Below are 21,372 nucleotides of genomic sequence, written 5' to 3'. Positions count from 1 at the left end.
ATTCCTCAAATGATTTTTCCTCATGCTGATGCCTGGTCTGAACAACAACCAAACCTCTTGGCCGTATCTGCATGCTCTTGTCCATTGAGTCGCTGCCACATGATTGGCTGATCAGAGGTTTGCATTAACGAGCAGGTATAACTAGTAGTTGTGACCGGGTGTGTATATTATGACTAAATAGGTTAATGATAAAGGAATGTAGCGTGGAAGTCATGCAGGTCATTATTCAGTGCTGGAGCACGGCTGAGGGGCCAGGTGGCCTGTCCCTGCTACATACACTTATGCATTCGTGTGTATATATGTTATGCTCTGTTGTGACGGAAATGGGGCAGATTCTTTGGGTCTCAAGGGCAAGGGCTCTGAACACACAGTTTTAATAATGAGGAGTTTATTTACAAGGGGAGAAGAGCTTGGGAACAACACAAGCGGCTACAATATTCGCACAAATGCGCTTAGAATAGACGAGCGTGGGAAAAGTCGGGTCAGCAGTCCAATACACGGGAAAACAGTGTGGGGACAGAGTACAGGTACACATACAAGCAAGGGAAAAGTAGCTATGATACCCGCCACCCCTGACTACGGGCAGGCATGGCTCTCTGCTACAGGGACAACAATAAACGCCCCCACGACCCTATTCAATGCACGGCTCACCACGTGTCTCCAACGCTGTTCTGCAGTGTTCAGCCTGGAGTGAGGCAGGGTGTTCCCTCGAGGATGGCAAAAAGAGAGTGAGCCAAGCACATGTAGCACCCCTTATAGGTCGGGGGGCTGGGTCCAGCCCAGGTGATTCACCGGGGGGCCAACGGCTTGGTGCTAGACAGGTTAATCCAATTAAGGTGGCCAATGGTTAAGTGTACATTGAGTAGTTGAGAGGGGCGAAATGTTGACTGGCAGGTGGCGTGCCCTCTGACCAGGCGAGGGCAGTGCTGAGCTGTGACTGGCAGGTGGTGTGACCTCCGACCAGGCGAGGGCAGTGCTGTCACGGGACAGTCACGGCTCTCTGATTACAGGCTCCGAATACTCAGCAGGCCAGTCAGCATCTGTGTAGAAAGAAACAGTTTAAAAATTCAGGCTGACGACCTTCCGTCAGAGCTGTTTCCAGAACCAATTCAGGCGTTATAGTGCACGGGAGCGTGGCGGTCTGCGCGACGTCTTACAGTGCGGGCGACCCGGGTTCAATTCCTGCCGCTGCCTGTGAGGAGTTTGTATGCTGTCCGCTGTGTGTTTCCTCCGCGTGCTCTGGTTTCCTCCCACAGTCCAAAGACGTACCGGTCAATAGGTTAATTGATCATTGTAAATTGTTCAGTGATGAGGCTAGCATTAAATTGGGATTCACAGAGTACACTGCAGATGCTGTGGTTACAAACAAGCTGGAGGAACTCAGCAGGTCGGGCAGCATCTGTGGAAGGTCTGACGAAGGGTCTCGGCCCGAAATGTTGACTGCTCGTTTCCACGGATACTGCCCAACCTGCTGAGTTCCTCCAGCCTGTTTGTACGTGTTGATCAAATTGGGGTTGTTGGGGGCGGGGGGGGGGGGGGGTGTGGAGATGTAGCTCGAAAGGCCGATTCTACATTGCATTTCAATAAATACAAAGGAAGCAGTTTGCTTCAAACCACATTAGATCCAATCTATAAAAGTTAAATCAGCTCCCTCCAAAAAGACTGGTTCAGCTGCAGCTAGATATTGCATCCAATTCTGCTAACGGTGTTGCAGAAGGATATGAAGGTCCCAGTGGGGATAAAGGAAAGACTTTGTTAAATGGTCCCAGGGTTGGCTTTCATTACCTGCTGATGAAAATTTGCTTTATTTGTCACACGCAGTAAAATGCTTCATTTGCAATAATTACCAGATGTGCTGCAGACAGCCTGCAGGGGTCCATAAGACAAAGGAGCAGAAGTCAGCCATTTGGCTCATCATGTCTGCTCCGTCATTTTATCATGAGCTGATCCATTCTCCCACTTAGTCCCACTCCCCTGACTTCTCACCATAACCTTTGATGCCCTGGCTGCTCAGATACCTATCAATCTCTGCCTTAAATACTCCCAATGACTTGGCCTCCACTGCTACCCGTGGCAACAAATTCCACAGATTTACCACCCTCTGGCTAAAAAACTTCCTTTGCATCTCTGTTCCGAATGGGCACCCTTCAATCCTCAAGTCATGCCCTCTCATACTAGACTCCCCCACCATGGGGAAAATCTTTGCCACATCCACTCTGTCCATGCCCTTCAACATTCAAAATGTTTCTGAGGTCCCCCCTCATTCTTCTAAACTCCAAGGGGTCACCACACTTCCAGTGATCATATAGCACGCCCACAACTTACTAACCATAACCCGTATGTCTTTGGACTGTGGGAGGGAACTGGGGCACCCACATGGTCACGGGTAGAATGCAGGCAGTGTTAGGAGTTGAACCCCAATCGGTGGTGAGGTGAAGGGACGATTTATTACGAAGAGTCTTCTGTTGAAATGTGGAGGGTGCTAGCTCTCGGTGATTGGCCAGTGCTGACCGCAAGAGAAATAATCCTCATTCAAAAGGGTCATGTGAACAGATTGAATTATGATTAGAAGGGAGTTGGATAGCTGCTTGGGGTGGGGTGGGGGAGAAGGTTTACAGGGCCATTGATAACAGACTGTGAAAGATACTTGCTGGATCATGCTCGGAGCTAGTAGTCACTTGCTGGGCTGAATTGCCACCACCTATACCTGTCAATTCTCTCTGTGAATAAAGAGAGACACTGAAGCTAGATAGAGAAGCCTTATTCTAGAAAAACGAGTATACAGGCACCATGGAAGACTCTTGGAAGATGAGACCTACCTGACCCAATATTACGTGACATTTTTATATGCTGAGATCTATAATTACAACGTGCCTACAGTGCTTCCTTTGAATTGTGTATCATTTTCGCACACCTCCTTCACACCCACATTCCAGGCACCCAAGGGTGAGTGTTTAATCAGTGTTGTGTCTCCAGCTGCTTTCGCGCAGATGCAGACAGCAAGTGAATGGGTGCTCCCTGGTTTGCAATGCACCCTGGTCTGCAGTCCCAGTTCAGAGCTGCATCTTAAAAATAGATCTGCATTCAGATCTGAAGACTGGTTGCTGTTGAAATTAGCATTTGCCATACAGGCGTGTCCCCCCCCCCCCCCCCCCGTCTTTCAAACGTCCGCTTGACGACAGCTCGCTGTTACGAAAGACCTACATTACCATACCTGTTTTCGCTGACCAAAGAGGATTTTCGCTTTTACAAAAAAAAAGACGCCTGCTTTATACGTGTGTTTACCCTGAGAAAGACTATAGTGACCGTGAAGCCTTGTGCGGGCAGTTGTTTGCGCATGCGTGTACGTGCGTAGGCATGTACGTGCTGATTTTTTTTCTCCAAATCGATTTTGGCTTGCTGTCTTCCCGATTTTGGTAAGTGAAACTACACCGTACATACAATATTTCTACTTTATATAGGCTGTATATTTATCATATCATTCCTGCTTTTACTATATGTTATTTGGTTTGATTTGGTGGGTTATTTTTTTTGGGTCTGGGAACGCTCAAAAATTTTTCCCATATAAATTAGTGGTAATTGCTTCTTGGCTTTACGACATTTTGGTTTACAAACGGTTTCATAGGAACGCTCTAGCTTCGGATTGCGGGGGGAAACCTGTATACCCTAACTCCAGAATTCGCCCAGTTAAGAGGGGAGTTACAGGGACGTCGGTAACACGTTGTGCAAGATACTGGCTGGGTCGTTCTCGGGGCTAGCAGTCGGTTGATGGGCCGAATTGCCACCACCTGCCCTTGCCAATTCTGAAATTCTCTCTATTCCAGATGGATTCGAGCGAGGTGACTAATACACTGGAACAGGCTGGGCACTCTCATCGGGGGAGCGTGTCGTCCTCTGCAGCAAGGCGTAAGTAGCACGGTTCTACGAGAGTTCTGCTTGACAACAAACAGCGCGTGCCGAAACGGAGCGAGGGGCCTTTACATCGTACCTCAGGCGTGCGCAATCTGCGATGCGCGGTGATGAGCCCGTGCCACCAAGTGACCGATCAACCTGAGCGTCAGTGGAATATGGGAGAAAACCTGCCCGTGCAAACTCCTTGCAGACAGTGGCTGCAACTGAATCGGCGGGGGGGGGGGGGGGGGTCACTGGCGTTGTAAAACGTTGTGCTATCCGCTATGCTACTTTTCCACGCCCTCCGTCGCTGAAGGTAGACTATCTTTCCAGCTGATGTTGGTTCACTCACTCTCCACTCCCTGTTGTCCAGCATCACATGATAGAATTTAAGATTCTCCAAATTACATTTATTATTAAAGTACTCAAGATGTATACTGAGTACCGTGAAAACATCTTGGATACAGTGCCTAAGACTTTCGCACAGTGCTGTATATTATATCTTTCCCGTTACCAAATACTACTGGGCTATTACAACTTAAATACTCTTATTTCTGTTTCCCATCCACCTTCCTGTTTCAACCAGTACACAGAAGTCTTAGGCATCCTGGGTTTCCTTGGCTGCGGAAGACCAGGGAAGACACACCCCGGCCTTGCCAAACCCCTGAGTTTGAGACGCCCCTCCCACCCCTAACCCTGGTTTGTGTGGATGCTGTGTGATTTGCCACCCTGTCACAACCCAGCACCGAGTAACAACAGACAGTACGCTGCGTACAGTTAAAGGAATTGTATTTGTGGATCTTAATTTAACTAAAAAGGTTAGTAAAGATAAGAAAGAAAAAAAAGATCAAAAAGGGCCCATTGTAATCAAAGAGTCAAATGTGCACAAGTTGGAGGTCAACTCTTCCAGAAGTCATATTTCACCGATCCTCAGTCGACTGCGGCACTTTGCTCTGTCGGATCACAGTCCCCCGCCGGGTCGAATCCTGCGACTGGTTATCTCCAGCATCTTCCCACTACATCTCCCGCTGAACAAAGGACCCAACTCCTTCCGGTGCCAGTGGATGGGAGTAGTCAGTTTAAATGGATTTGGCATGGACTAGATGGGCTGAAGGGCCCGCTTCTGTATTGTACTTTACAAAGCACCCGTTATCTCTAACCGTGAGCCAAACACTGCCTCTACAGAAAGACCATTGCATTAGCAGTGAAACCGTTCCCCAGGGTGTTACACTCACGTGTATGCGCACAAGTACATATGTGTGGAAGGTGGTTCAGCTCCAGCTGTTTAAAAGTGGATTGGATAAATAATTGGAGAGAAATACTGTGGGGTTTTGGAGAAAAGAGAGAAAAAATATTGTGGTGTTTTGGATGTAGGCATGAAGAAAGCAAGTTGGGCAGGCAGTCCAGTCCGTACCTCAAGCTTGCTCTGGTGTTCAATAAGACCAAGGTTGATCCAGTGTTCTGTGCAGCTAGATGAAATTACCAATTTTCACAAGTTCAGTGGATTACATTATTAACACACTTACTATTTTACTTGCAAGGGGAGGTATATTTCCAGCCAAGTTTCATCTGGGAAAAATAGCTTTGATACTGTGTTTCAACCAAGGCATTTTTATACTTTTTACAAGAGAAGAGTGATTAGGTTGTACCATTCCATAATGTTACATTCCTCTGTTATCTTTACCCTTATCTCATTTTCACATTCTTTCTTTAGAAGCTTTATCATGTTTATCTCTGTTGTCAAAACATCCCTTCTGGCCACAAAACAAGTCTTGTCATTTATATATTTTTAAAAAAAACACAGCCTCCTCCTGTAAAAAACACAAACTTGTTTAAGTTTTCCCATTCAAACCAACACCTTGGGATTTCATAGACTCCATTTTGTCACAGTACTCTTTACGGAAGTTACAAATTCATGAAGACTTCAGGGTTACAGATGTATTACCAGAGCAACAACATCGGTTTCCTTTGACTCCTTGGAATCGACATTTCTGTCGATCCCTGCGGCTTTCAATATCGAAATGGGCAGCTGGTCTCTTTATTTGGTATAGCAGTCGAACCTGGTCTGGTTTTCTGCAGCTGTGGCCCATCCGCTTTGTACTGTGCGTTCCGGGTTGCTCTTCTGCACACCACTGTTGTAATGCAATGCTGTTGCCCTCCTGTCAGCTGGAACCAGTCTGATCATTCTCCTCTGACCTCTCTCATTAACGAGTTGCTTTTTGGTCACAGAACTGCCACTCTCCAGTTGATTTTTTTTGCTGTTTCACCATTCTCTGTAAACTCTAGAGACTATTTAGTGTGAAAATCCCAGTCATGGACAGAGTGGATGTGGCAAAGTTGTTTCCCATGGTGGGGGAGTCTAGTACCAGAGGACATGACTTGAGGATTGCAGGGGACCCATTCAGAACAGAGATGCGAAGAAAGTTTTTTAGCCAGAGGGTGGTGAATCTGTGGAATTTGTTGCCACGGGCGACAGTGGAGGCCAAGTCATTGGGTGTATTTAAGGCAGAGATTGATAGGTATCTGAGTAGCCAGGGCATCAAAGGTTATGGTGAGAAGGCGGGGGAGTGGGACTAAGTGGGAGAATGGATCAGCTCATGATGAAATGGCGGAGCAGACTCGATGGGCCGAATGGCCGACTTCTGCTCCTTTGTCTTATGGTCTTATGGAGATCAGCAGTTCTTGAGATACTCAAACCACCCCCTCTGGCAAAAATAATTGTTCCACAGTCAATGTCACTTAGATTCTGGTTCCCCATTCTGATGTTTGGTCTGAACAACAACTGAATCTCTTGGCCATGTCTACATGCTTTTGTGCATTGAGTTGCTGCCACGTGATTGGCTGAGTAGATACTTGCATTAATGAGCAGGTGTCCCTAATGACCTGGCCACTGATTAGATTTGGGGGAGATAATCCCTTATGTTGATTTCTCTCCAAAACAAAATGCTCCTCACCGCTCTTAAATTGGCAACTTGTCATTCTGCAATATTTCCTCGTTCTAAATGTTCTGAGTGTTGTTTAACAAATCACCTGTTATGTTTCAGTATGTCAAACCTATGTATTCTTTCAGGCGCAAATCCAATCTAGTGAACCTTCTCTCTGCTACTTCCACTAAGTTTTTTAAAAATTTCTTCTAATATTTGTATATTTGTAAGAGCACCAAATTTCTTGCTGTTCACCTGGTGGAGAATCTCACCTGGTCCCTCAACACCAGCTCCATAGCAAAGAAAGCCCAGCAGAGTCTCTACTTTCTGCAAAGACTGAGGAAAGTCCATCTCCCACCCCCCATCCTCATCACATTCTACAGGGGTTGTATTGAGAGCATCCTGAGCAGCTGCATCACTGCCTGGTTCGGAAATTGCATCGTCTCGGATCGCGAGACCCTGCAGCGGATAGTGAGGTCAGCTGAGAAGATCATTGGGGTCTCTCTTCCCGCCATCACGGACACTTACACCACACGCTGCATCCGCAAAGGAAACAACATTATGAAGGACCCCACGCACCCCTCACACAAACTCTTCTCCCTCCTGCCATCTGGCAAAAAGCACCGAAGCATTCAGGCTCTCACGACCAGACTATGTAACAGTTTCTTCCCCCAAGCTATCAGACTCCTCAATACCCAGAGCCTGGACTGACACCAACTTACTGCCCTATTGTCCTGTTCATTATTTATTGTAATGCCTGCACTGTTTTGTGCACTTTATGCAGTCCTGAGTAGGTCTGTAGTCTGGTGTAGTTTTTTCCTGTGTTTTGTTTTACGTAGTTCTGTCTAGTTTTTGTATTGTCATGTAACACCATGATCCTGAAAAACGTTATCTCGTTTTTACTGTGTACTGTACCAGCAGTTATGGTCGAAATGACAATAAGAAGTGACGACTTCATATCTGTGCACTTGTAATGCAACTATAACTCCTTTGGAATCAAAGTATCTGTCCGTTTTCCTTAAAATTAAAGACCAAAACTGTTCTTCATGTACTTTTGACAGTAACAATTCAAAACCCTTTTAGATCAAGACTTGCTGCAAGAGAAGTACTTTCCTTGTAACGTCACTGGCCCTTTGATGATGGGTCTCGACCAGAATCGTCGACTCTTTATTCTTTTTTTTTCCCTGTATGGATGCTGCCTGGCCTGCTGAGTTCCTCCAGCGTTTTGTGTGTGTTGCCTTGCTTTTTGTCAGTCACCCCTCAGTGTTTCACTGGCGCACTCTTCGCAATTTTGAATGCTCAGATTTCTCAAAGTGGCCCTTTAATGTTGAAACAGATCTCTCTTGATTATTCTTTTGCAGGGCCACTTGATGGTGTAGCTTATTGCTTTTCTGCACCTGTATGCTAATGTGTTTCATGGATTACATTTTGTAGTCTTGCTCTGTTTGTGAAGTTTATTCCCATCTCTCCCCCACCCCCCAAAGAATTTAGACCTTTAACTTTCCCTCATTATGCGTCATCTGCCAACTTCTTCCATCTCGCGTCACCTTCGGAAAAGCCACGCCGGTCCAGATAGACTGGAAAGCCCAGGGGCCGGGCTGATTTCGCTCGCTCTCCCGCAGCGTTCACTCCTCTCTCCGTGGCACCGGGTCGTGAGACCGCTCCGGCGGCTGTCGTCTCTGCGAGATCCGCCCCGCTCTTAAGAGGAATTAACGTCGAGGCTTGGGCCTGCTCCGGGGAGCTGATCTAAGGTCTCAATCTGGTTCGGAATTCTTCATTTGCTCCGATTATTTGTATGGGTGGGTGTGTGTGTGTGTGTGTGTTTTCCCTCTTTCTCAATAGTTAGTCTTTTTTTAATCGGGTTCTTTAGGTTTCTTGCTTTGTGGCTGCCTGTAAGCAGACAAATCTCAAGGTTGTATAATTTCTTTGATAATAAATACATTTTGCATCTTTGAATCAACAACAGAACTGTACCATACTCTTAATCCCTTCATCCCAATCGTTAGTTTGCATTATAAATGATTGAGACCCCAGCACTAATCGTTGTGGCACCTCATGAGTTAATTATTGCTGATATGGGCCTGACCCGTTGATCTGGACTCTGCTTCTATGCGCTTGACTTTCCCTATCCCTGATAACAGAGACAGTTTGTTCATTTCTTCGGTGCCATCTCACATTACATGGGTGATCATGGTCTTTCGGTAACCACGATTCTTCTTGGAAAATATTTCTACAGAAGTGGTTTGCCAATTTCACCTTCTGGGCAATGTCTTTGCAAGATGGGTAACCTTAGCCTTATCAACACTCTTCAGAGATTGCCTGGTGTCCAGCTTTCTATGTTCTTTATACTGTTAGAAACCCCAGGATGTCTAACCTGACCAATTGGGCAAGATTGGCTTGTAGTTCGAGCAGGATTGGCCTTTGCTGTTGGAATTTAGAAGAACAAGAGGTGATCTTGTTGAGACATCCAAGACTCTGAGGGAGAATCAGGATAGTTGATGTCTCCTCAGGCTGGAACTCAAAAATGACGAAGGGGGATATGGTTTTGGGACTAAACCAAGTTGAGCCAAGTTGGGGCTGAGATACGGGAGAAATTTCTTCATTCTGAATGCTGTCAATCTTTGGAACGTTCTGGCCCAGGGAGCTGTCGATGTTCAAGTCCAACATTGACGGCCTGTTAGACACCAAAGCAGGGTTTTCCAACCTTTACGCACCATTCTTTGTAAACTCTAGACACCATTGTGTGTCAAAATTCCATGAGATCAGTATTTTCTGAGATACTCAATCCACCCCATCTGGCACCAACAATCATTCCATGGTCAAATTTAAGGAGTAATGATTACCTTGTTTTCTTACTGGAAATGACATTAAACAATCTTGAATCACATTTCTTCTCCATTCTGATGTTTGGTCTGATCAACATCTGTACCTCTTGACCGTGCCTACATGCTTTTATGGTGTGAGTTGCTGCCGCATGATTGGCTGTTTTGATATTTGCATTAATGAGCAAATAAAGTGGCCACTGTGTGTAGCATTCTGTTTTGTCTCCCCGCTTTAATTGTCATTAATGTTTTCTTTCAATTCTCTGCGCATCTCCAGGAGCTAGATTTTATCATAGATAAAATGCCAGTGTATGCACTCTCTCTGCAACTAGTTCACCTAAGATCCTAGGATTCTGGCCAAGAGGCTTGTCCCGGTAGTTTGCCTAGTACTTTTAATTTTTCAAATTTTTATTATAGATTTAATCCTAGACTAATCACGGGACAATTTACGATGACCGATTAACCTACTGATTGGTACATCTTTGGACTGCGGGAGGAAACCAGAGCACCCGGAGGAAACCCACGCACGTGGTCACGGGGAGAACGTGCAAACTCCTCACAGGCAGTAGCGGGAATTGAACAGCGTCGTGGTAACCACCACAGTACAGCGCCGCCCAATTTTTCTTGATCAGGATCATAAGTTCCTCCCTCCGTTTAGCCTCAGGGCCCCTCGACTAATGGTAGGGGTCCATTCTGTAAAAAAGTTTGGGAGCCTGTGTTTTCTAATGGGATGTTTTTCATGCCTTCTCCCATGAGGACCAATTCAAAGTAATTATTGTTTCTCATTAATTTCCAGTCTCATTTTTTTTAAGGGACTAATATTCAGCTGCTTTTCTTTATTTCAGTATCCCAGCTGTCTGTTTTCATGATTGCTAGTTTATTCTTCTATACTCTGTCTTGTCTGCCCTGTAAATGTTTTAGTTAGCCTTTGGCTTCTAAAGATTTTCCAATCGTTTGTCCTACTAATCTTTATTTTGTCGTACTAATCCTAAAATTGCAGGCCTTCTTGGTCCTCCGAAGAATTTAAGTGGGTTAGATGTGCCGAATGGCCCCGTGTCTCCATACTTCTATTAATAGCTCATCGGTGTGTGATAAATGGTTGCTTTGGGCCAAGAAATGTTGATTTTTAAAACCTGGTAAGAGCAAAAAAGCAATCTGTTCATTATCCAGTAAAACACTGGCCTTAGCGTTGTCACACATGAGAGAGCCAGCTGGGAATAAAACAAACCGCAATTGAGGTGGAATATAGGTGTTAGTCACCTAGAGTCAACATTACGATCCCTTTTCCTTAAGGTTTATTAACAGCAAGTTAAAAACGCCCTTAAAAGAGTGTGCCAACTGTGCGAAAATTAAAAGCAAATGTTCTTTCGTGCAGGTGTGTGCATTCTTAACGCTGTCCAGATTTCCCCATTGTATTCGGATCGGTGTTCTTGTTTCTGACTGTACGTTAAATTTCTTTTTGCAGACTCAGAGGTCCTGATTTACCTGGTGAACAACTCCGTCATTCAGCTGTCCATTGAGGGCCTGTCGTCGCTCACAGCGGGGGAGCTGGCCAGGACGGTCCGGGAGGTGCTGCAGTTACCCGATCAGGCTTACGAGGTTTTTTCCTTCTGGCTCACCTCGCCCTTTCTCGGTGAGTCCCGCCAATTTCTGTGCAAAAGCCCCGCTGACCCGAGGCGGCTTGCTCGTGGTTAATTTCCTCTCTATTGGGTTGTGGGCGTTTGGGGCAAGTCCAGACCCTGTTTGCCCACGAATGGCAGTGCCTGTGATAATCGACGGTGTATGTTCTCCTTCAATGCTAACGTGAGGAATTCCAGGATTTAAACATCGTGTTGGTGAAGGATTGCCTGTAGAATTCCAAGTCAAAATGGTGGAACCCACAAGTGAAAATCTTCCCTTGCGTCTGTTGCACTTGCCCTCCTAGGTCGGAGCAGAATTAGACTGCTCTAATAAGACCATCATGGCTTCTGGTCTTATACACAGGTATATAGTCAAACACCAATTGACTTGACTTAATACAGGAGAATTAGACCATTTGGCACATTGAGTCTGCTCCGCCATTTCATCATGGCTGATCCTTTTTTTACCCTCCTCGGCCCCGCTTCCCGGCCTTCTTCCTGTCAACTTTGATTCCGTGTCCAATCAAGAACCGATCAAGCTCTGCCTTAAATACACCAACGACCCGGCATCCACGGCTGCCCGTGGTACTATATTCCACAAACTCACCACATCCAGCTCGAGAAATTTCTCAGCATCTGTTTTAAATGGACGCACCTCTATCCTGAGGCTGTGCCCTCTTGTCCTAGACTCCCCCACCGTTGAGAACATCTTTTCCACGTCTACTCCTGTCTAGGCCTGTCAACGTTCAAAAGGCTCCACTGAGATCCCCATTCATCCTAAATTCCAGTGAGTACAGATCCAGAGCTATCAAATGTTCCTCATATGATAACGCTTTCATTGCTGGAATCATCCTTGTGAACCTCCTCTGGACCCTCTCCAATGGCTGCACATCGTTTCTTAGATAAGGAGCCCAGAACTGTTCACAGTACTCAAGGTGAAGCGTCACTAATGCCCTATAAAGCCTCAGCATCACGTTCCTGCGGCTGTATTCGAGACCTCTTGAAATGAATACTAACGTGGTATTTGCCTTCCTCACCATCAACTCAACCTGTGAGTTAACCTTCAGGGTGTTCTGCACAAGGACTCCTAAGTCCCATTGCATCTTAGCCCATTTAGAAAACAGTCCGCACATTTATTTCTACTCCAAAAATGCATGACCGTGCATTTTCCAACATTGTATTTCATCTGCTCATTCTCCTAATCTGTCTTTCTGCAGCCTACCTGTTCCTCAACACTACCTGCCCCTCCACCGATCTTCATATTATCTGCAAACTTCCCAACAAAGCCATCTATTCCATCATCTAAATCATTTATATACAGCATTAAAAGAAGTGGTTCCAACACTGACCCCTGCAGAACACCACAAGTCACTGGCAGCCAACCAGACAAGGATCCTTTTATTCCCACTCGCTGCCTCCTACCAATCAGCCAATGCTCGAACTATGCCAGTAACTTTACTGTAATACCATGGACGCTTAACTTGATAAATAGCCTCATGTGTGGCATCTTGTTAAAGGCCTTCTGTAAGTCCAAATATACAACATTCACTGCATCCCATTAATCTATCCTACTTGTAACCTCCTCAAAGAATTCCAGCAGGTTTGTCAGGCAGATTTTCCCTTGGGGAAACCATGCTGACATTCTTCTATCTTGTCCTGTGTCAACAAGTACTCCATCACCTCATCCTTAACAATTGACTCCAACATCTCCTCAACCACTGAGGTCAGGCTAACTGGTCTTTCTGCCGCCTTCCTCCTTTCTTAAAAGAGTGGAGTAACATTTGCGATTTTCCAGCCCTCTGGCACCATGCCAAAGTCTAATGATTTTTGAAAGATCATTGCTAATGCCGCTACAATCTCTACCACTATAACGTATATGTGTAGACCTCCGTTAGTCTCGATAGACCATGGATTTGCACCTTGGAAAGTTTCCAGGGCGCAAGCCTGGGCAAGGTTTTTTTTTAATGGAAGACTGGCAGTTGCCCAAGCTGCAAGTCTCCCCTCTCCATGCCACCAGTGTTGGGCATTAGGACCCATACAGCTTGGCACCGGTGTCGTCGCAGAGCAATGAGTGGTTAAGTGCCTTGTTCAAGGACACAACGCACAAGCCTCAGCCAAGCCTTGAACTAGCGACCTTCAGATCACTAGACGAACGCCTTAACCACTTGGCCACGCGCCAACACATATCACTATATAATGTATGTAGAAATGCGACATTTCTCCACACAGCGTGTAAAGCACGTTAGTGCATGACGCACAATAACTTATGAAAGTGAGGATTCAATCTACAGATGAATCACATACTCGACAAACTAAATGCATTAATATTCACTACTATAAGGTACAGAACAGATTAACCAGTGACACTGAATACAATGCAGCAGGGAGTTCAAAAGCCTAACGCCCTGGGGGAAGAAACTTGATCCCATTCTGACCTTTCTTGTTTTTAATGCATTGGCGTTTCCTGCCTGATGGTAGAAAGTCAAAGTGGGTGCTGGATGTACGGTTGGGACCCTTGATAATGTCCCTCTCCACCCTATTTTCCTGCATCTGCAGCCCATACCCTTTTAGGTGTCAGACATAAGAATTGGGTCATTCTATCGTGGCCCGTATATCATCCTTCCCAACCCTATTTTCCTGCCTTCTCCCTGTAACCTTTGACACGCCTACTAATCAAGAACCCATCACCCTCCACTTTAAATGTACTCACTTGTCCTCCACAGCCCTCTGGCAATGGATTCCACAGATCCGTCACCCACTGGTCAAAGAAATTCCTCCTTATCTCTATTTTAAATGGACGTCCTCCTATTCGGAGTCTGTGCCCTCTGGTCCTGACTCCCCCCCACAAATACAACCATCCTCTCTACGTCCTGCCTAATAGCTGCTGGCGTGCTTTCATCAAGATCGTACCAGTGTGTCGGTCCCCGACCTTTCTCGTACGTTGCAGCTTGAAGAAATGGGGAAGTGTTAAATGGGTGAGGGATGGGCTTTCCTTTTCAAGGTTAAAGCTGAGCACTCATTGACTGAATGGTGTAAAGGGCACTGTGCCTCACCTGGAGGGTATCTTCATAGACTTCACAGACATTTCCTTGGGAGCAATAATCACTGCACAATGAAACGTGATAAACAGAACCATTATTCCACCCAGAGAAGGAGCTGAACAATGTCGAGAAGGCATAATGGACGCGCAAGTGTATCACACACTGATTTATTTTCCCCAGTTGTGAAGAAATCTCATGTAAGATAATGCACCCACAGGGATTTGGCTTCCAAGATGACTTCACCCACAGGCGCCTAAATTCCACTGGTTTCGTGGTGCACAATGGCCGCATTGTGAAGGTTTCTTTGGATACCATTGTGAGACAGGTGCCAGAGAGACGTCGCTGTAACAGTAGAGTCAGTTCTCCCCCTCCCACCGTCACTGAAGGGATTACATTCTCGCTATTGATAGGGCTGAATAGTTTCAGTAAAGCACAGCTCTGATTAACTGAAGTGGAAATTCTGACTGCTGGAGGAACATCCACGCAATCAATGACCCAGAGCGATTGAGATGTGTGTTTTTCCAAACCGGCTTTCATGCAGCCCGCACTCCAATGAAGGAGAGCTTTCGAAGTCTTGATTGCAGGGATGCAAAAATAAATTGGGTCCAGTATTGAAGTTGTCAGCAAATGGAGGTGCTACTCCATGAGGAGAGGAGGGCACTCACTCACTCGCCACCTGGGCATTTTCCACAAGGCCGTTTCAGATGAGTGTCTACCAGCCCTCGGCACAACTGCTGTCCCTGATTATTGCAGAGAGTGCAGAGGAGATTTACAAGGATGTTGCCTGGATTGGAGAGCATGCCCTATGAGAATAGGTTGAGTGACCTCGGCCTTTTCTTCTTGCAGCGACGGGGGATGAGAGGTGACCTGATTGAGGTGTATAAGATGATGAGGGGCATTGATCGTGTGGATAGCCAGAGGCTTTTCCCCAGGGCTGAAGTGACTAACAGTTTCAAGGTGCTTGGAAATAGATACCGAGAGGATGTCAGGGGTAAGTTTTTCACACAGTGGGGGGGTGTGCGGAATTCACCTTTGGTGACGGTGGTGGAGGCGGATACAATAGGGTCTTTTAAGAGCCTCTTAGACAGGTATATGAGCTTAGAAAAATAGAGGGCTATGTGCTAGGGAAATTCTTGGCAGTTTCTAGAGTAGGTTACATGGCTGGCATGACATTGTGGGCCAAAGGGTCTGTAATGGGCTGTAGATTTCTATGTCCTTCTCACTTTTGAGGGAAGCAGAGACCCAATTGGAGCAAAGCCTTGGAATAGGAAATTGTTTATTGCTTGGTTTCAATATCAAAGATTAATTTTATCTGTCGTAAGTACATTGAAACATAGTTAAATGCCTTGTTCACGTCAACGATCAACCCAGTCCAAGGGGCTAGGACGGTAGTTTGGGCAGTTAGCGTAATGCTGTTACAGCACCAGTGACTTGGGTCCACGTTTGTTCATACAGAAACTAGCGAGATTCTTCAACTGTCGATTCTCCCCAGCAGCTCTCTCTTGCCCTGGAGGGAATCAGCGGTTAAAGAATCTGTATGAACCAACTTGTAATCTTTGTGCCCTGATCTGTGATTTCTCGTATTGTGGATTTTTGGCTTTTGGATTACTCCCTTGGGTTTGCCTTGCCCTGGATCACTTCTGTGAACACACCGCAAATAAGGCCACCTGTGTCTGCCTTGTCCTGTCCCCATCACAAGCAACACACAGCGCTGAGGGTGGACCTGTTTTTGTGTTGCTTCCCCAGCACCCCGAGACTAGAGCCAACAGAGGATGTAATATAAATTGGGTGCTCGTCCGGGATCTGTTTGGGAGTTTACACATTCTTTCCGTGACCACGTGGGCTTCCTCTGGGTGCTCCGGTTTCCTCCCACATTCTGAAGGCATGTGGGTTAATTGGTCACATGGGTGTAATTGGGTGTTTTTTTTTGGGGTCCAAAGGGCTGGTCAACATGCTGTATCTGAAAGTTTTTTTTAAACAGTGCTTGGGGCAACCGCATTTGTCGCCAACATAGCGTGTCCACAACTTGCTAACCTGTGTGATTTTGGAATGCGGGAAGAAACTAGAACACCTGGAGGAAATTGTTGTGGTCACAGGGTGAATGTGCAAACTCCTTACAGTAGCGGGAATTGAGCTCCGATCTTACAGCTGGCGCCATGAAGTATTATGCTACCCTACCACACCATTCCATTATTCTGCCATTGCTTTTCCTTCATTCTCTGGTTCACCCTCCAAGCACGGTTACTACAGGACCCGTTGAGTTAAACGCAGAGTCTCCAGGGCTGATCTTGGGACTGTGTGGAGTTTGTATTTCCTGGTGACCCTCCTGCTCCAGGAGTGCGATAGTTGGCTGATGCCCTCAGTTCTGATCACTGCTAGCCCGTGCAAGGGCAGGGTGATGTCTCGCAATACCCTGGGCGACACTTCAGCCTCTCGACACACACGCTTGGCTAAAGCAGCTGACAAGGGCCACAGCCAGTGGCTCATACGCAAGTGAATTTTCGGCTTCAGAGACGAGCGAGACTTCAACAATGGAAGTAACTGAATCGCTGCCAGGAGACGGTGTTTGAGAAGTGCCATCAGAGATTACAGTGTGTGTGGGGGTACATTTTCTTTTTTAATTACTGCGTTTTAGAAGCAATAATCTGCTTCAAGTGACTGGGTGTGTGAAGTGATGTTAAACATGTGCAAATGTCTTTTGTAAACCGAAGGCAGGCGGTGTCTGTCTGTGCTTCACCTGCTCTGTTTTGCTTGTACCCAGAACTGCAGCTGAAACCCAAGCACTGTCCATACAAGCTCAGCCGTCAGTGGCAGGACCTCCTCTACCGCTTTACCAAATGTTCCGCACACGACATCGTCCACGGTGAGTATTGCCGTGGCCCAGAACTTTATCTGGGAAAGGGAAGTAGGTTCTTATTGCTTTGCATGCTCCTCGGTTCAGAGTCTCTCCAGATATTTTGTTAAATTGTTATCCTTTGTTACTGTTAACTATACTCCTAACACTAGAAAATACAATGTGAGTAGTAGGTACCCCTGATACTAGAAGGTACAAGAGCCTTGGGACTTACACCAGCAAATTCAAGAATGGTTGCTACCCCTTAACCTTGAACAAAAGGGGGTAACTAGGCTATGGGTAAGCCTAGTAATTTCCAAGGTAGGAACATGTTCAGCACAACTTTGTGGGCCGAAGGGCCTGTATTGTGCTGTAGGTTTTCTATGTTTCTATGTAACCAATGATCTCACTTTAAGGACACTTTATCTCATGTTCTCGTTATTTATATTTGCATAGACACAGTTTGTTATCTTCTGCACTCTGGTTGATCTTTAATTGATCCTGTCACAGTTACTATTCTATAGATTTGCTGAGCGTGCCTGTAGGAACGTGAATCTCAGGGTTGTACGTGGTGACGTGCATGTACTCTGGTAATAAACTTTGCTTTGAACTTTGGAAGGCGGTGGCCAGAGTTGCAACTCTGTGGGACGTAAGACCATAAAACAAAGGAGATGAATTGGGCCTTTCAGCCTATCAGATCTCCTCCCCTATTCGATCATGGCTGATCTATTGTCCCTTAAACCCATTGTCCTGCTCTCTCTGTAACCATTACTAATCAAGAACCCATCAACCTCCACTTTAAATATCCCCAATAACTTGTCCTCCACAGCCATCTGTGACAGTGAATTCTACAAGTTCACTGCCTTCTGGCTGAAGAAATTCCTTCTGAAGAACGTCTGTTCTAAAGGGACGTCTTTGTATTCTGAGGTGCTCCTGCTACCACCAAGGTAGCTGGGATTTAAATTAATTTGATTCAATCTGGAGTTCTAGTTTCAGTCTCTGAAATCCTAAAGATTCTGTCTGGCTAATTACTGCCATTCAGGAAGGGAAATGTGTATACCATTTGAGAGGGCATAATGTAGAAGTAGAGATGTGATGTTGAGGCTTTGTGAAGCACCGGTGAAGCTTTACTTGGAGTGTTGTGAGCAGTTTTGGGCCCCTTATCTAAGAAAGGATGTGCTGACATTGACGAGAGTTCAAAGGAAATTCATGAGAATGATTCCGGGATCGAAAGGCTTGTGGTATGAAAAGTGTTGGATAGCTCTGGGCCTTTCTCACTGGAATTCAGAGCAAGGCAAATCTCACTGACACCTGTCAAGTGTTGAAAGGCCTCGATAGAGTGGCTGTGCGGAGAGGATGTTTCCTGTGGTTGGCGAGTCTAAGACTAGAGGGGCGTTCTTTTAGAATGGAAATGAGGAGGAATTTCTTTAGCCAGTGGAGTTCCTCTGGTTGATTAATGTAACTGGGAAAAGGAAATTGCTGAACCTGTCCAAGACAACAGTAATATAGGTTACTTTTAATTGTCCTACAAGTGGTATGGCTGTTAAACCCTGCCACTTCCTAGTTTCAGGGACCTGATTTTGAACCCGACCTTGGCAGCTATCTCCTCTGAGTGCTCTGCTTTTCTCCAGTTGCTCAAAAGGTATTGTTGACAGAGATTTATCGACTGGGGTGAATTGCCCCCAGGCAGCAGGAAGGAGGTCAAAAGTGCGTAGGTGCACGTGTGAGGAAGAAGAGGCTGGAGAACCAGAAGGCATGCATTTCAAAGGAGATGTGAGATGCAAGTGTTTTTTTTTAAACTGAGGCGGTGGTGGTAGAGCCAGATGCTTCGGGAGCTTTTAGGGATGTTTAGATAGGCACGCAACTGTGACGAAAAGGACTTGTGCATTCTGTAGGCAGAGAGGATTACGTTGTTGGTTGTTTCATTACGAGTCTAATTGGTTTGGTACAACATTGTTGTCTGAAGGGCCAGTTCCAACAGGGAATAGGACTGATGGGATTGCCTATCAGAAGGCCTTTGACAAGGCGCCTCACTTGAGGCTCCTCCACGAGCTACCAGCTCACGGTATTGCAGGCAAAATTCCAGGACGGACAAAGCGGTGGTGATCGGCAGGAGGCGGAGAGCGCGAATAAAGGGAGCCTTTGAGGTTGGCTGCTGGTGACTAGTGGCTTCTTTTTGCTGTATATGTCAATGACTTGGGTGACATAATTAATGGCTTTTTTTGGCCAAATTTGCAGATGATATGAAGGTAGGTGGAGGGGCGGGTAATTTTAAGGAAATAGGCTACAGAAGGACTCGGACAGATTAGGAGAATGGGCAAAGAAGTGGCAGATGGAATACAGTGTCAGGACGTGTATGGTCATGCACTTTGGTAGAAGATTAGGAGGAGAGGGTTGACGGTTTTCTAAACGGAGAGAAAATTCAAAAATCTGAAGTACAAAGAGACTTGGGAGTCCTTGTGTGAGATTCCCTGAACTTGCAAATTGAATCGGTGGTGAGGAAGGCAAATGTGATATTATCATTAATTTCAAAAGAATTAGACTATAAAAGCAAGGATGTGGTGTTGAGACTTCATAAAGCACTGGTGAGGCCTCACTTGGAGTATTGTGAGCAGTCTTGGGACCCTTACCTAAGAAAGGATGTGCTGAAACTGGAGAGGGCTCAAAGGAGGTTCACAAAAATAATTCCAGGATTGAATGGTCTGTCATTTGGAGAGCATCTGGTGGTTTTGGAATTCAGAAGAATGAGGGGTGACCTCATTGAAACCTATCGAATGGTGAAAGGCCTCGATAGAGTGACTGGGGAGGGGATATTTCTTGTGGTGACGGAGTGTAAGACTAGAGGACACAGCCTTAAAATAGAGGGACATCCTTATAGAATGGAGATTAGGTTGAATTTCTTTATAGAGTGGAGAATCTGTGGAATTCGTTGCCACAGTCAGCTATGGAGAGCAAGTCTTTATGTATATTTAAGACAGAGGATGATAGATTTTTGATAAGGTAGAGGATGAAAGGGTATGAAGGAAGTCAGGAGATTGGGAAATGGATCAGCCATGATGAAGTGGTGGAGTAGACTCGATGGGCCAAATGGTCTAATTCTGCTCCTGTATCTTATGGTCTCACAGACATAGACTCGATGGGCCAAATTGCTTCCTTTGCCCTTGTGGAACAGTTTGGGCTGAACAGCGAGACAATTACAAAATGATCCAGCAGGTCTTGTTGCCCAAGTGAAGTAGTTCCTTGGGCTCTCCCTTCACCCACCGGTGCTCCTGGTCCTTGCTGAGAAAGAAACGTCAGCCAAGGCAAGTTCTCAGTGTAGTTGTTGACCCAGGAAGTGCTCATTCTCTGCCCAAAGCTGCTCCTTCTCACACAACCTCGAGACCTGGTACATGGCAACTCTCCTTAGAAAGCTGAAGGTATCCAAGCTGAGTTTATTGTGTACTCACCAACTGTTTCTCGTACTCACAGATGAACCTATCTTACAGTATCGAAAGAATGTATTCTTCCCGAAGAGCAAAGAGACGCAGGTTGGTTCAACACAATTTTAATGATCTTGACACTGCATTCCGATCAAATGTGGCAGAGTTGACTCACTTCACTCCAGATTGTTGCTGTTGAAAGGGGTGAACTGCAGCTGTCTTTATTTTTAAAACACAAGTATCTGTGATTTCAAGGTAAAATATGTGACTCTGTTTCTTATTGGTTTACGATGTTATGCTCCTACAAAGTGTCTTGTATTTGTTTTTCCTGTGGAAATATTTGACTCTGCCCTTGAGGGAACCACTACATAACAAGAATGGAGTATGTTGGTATAAGAAAATAAATATTCACCAAAGGTCGTGATTTTTGCAACTGGCATGGATTAGTAGAATTTCCCTCCGAGGGAGCATCAGTGCTGGTCCTGAGAGAATTCCTAGAATCTTTTGCTGTGCCTCTACCGGAAATATAGGCCTACAGGGAAGAAGCCATCACCCTGACAGAGTGGTGTCAAGAAAGCAACCTCTCCCTCAATGTCGCAAAAACAAAGGAGCTGGTTGTGGACGACAGGAGGAATGGAGACGGGCTAACCCCTACTGACATCAATGGATCTGGGGTTGAACAGCTTTAAGTTCCTCGGCTTCCACATCACCGAGGACCTCACGCGGTCTGTACACACCAGCTGTGTGGTGAAAAAGGCACAAGAGCGCCTCTTTCACCTCAGACAGTTGAAGAAGTTTGGTGTGGGCCCCCAAATCCAAAGGA

General features: G+C 45.9%; 1 protein-coding gene across 2 annotated transcripts in view; it reads left to right on the top strand.

Moving 5' to 3' along the window:
* frmd8 (FERM domain containing 8) overlaps window positions 1-21,372 on the top strand; it is a 65,657-nt gene that overhangs the window by 8,228 nt on the left and 36,057 nt on the right. For both annotated transcript variants that reach the window (XM_059955270.1, XM_059955271.1), the window contains exons 2-5: window positions 3,825-3,906; window positions 11,103-11,270; window positions 17,059-17,160; window positions 20,599-20,657. In XM_059955270.1, coding sequence (XP_059811253.1) covers window positions 3,825-3,906; window positions 11,103-11,270; window positions 17,059-17,160; window positions 20,599-20,657 — 411 coding nt within the window. The remainder of the gene's footprint in view (window positions 1-3,824; window positions 3,907-11,102; window positions 11,271-17,058; window positions 17,161-20,598; window positions 20,658-21,372) is intronic.

Source organism: Hypanus sabinus, chromosome 31 (assembly GCF_030144855.1).
Source record: "Hypanus sabinus isolate sHypSab1 chromosome 31, sHypSab1.hap1, whole genome shotgun sequence".
NCBI lineage: Eukaryota > Metazoa > Chordata > Chondrichthyes > Myliobatiformes > Dasyatidae > Hypanus > Hypanus sabinus.
The sequence above is the reverse complement of the archived record's forward strand: the minus strand, read 5'-3'. Positions and strand labels throughout refer to the sequence as shown.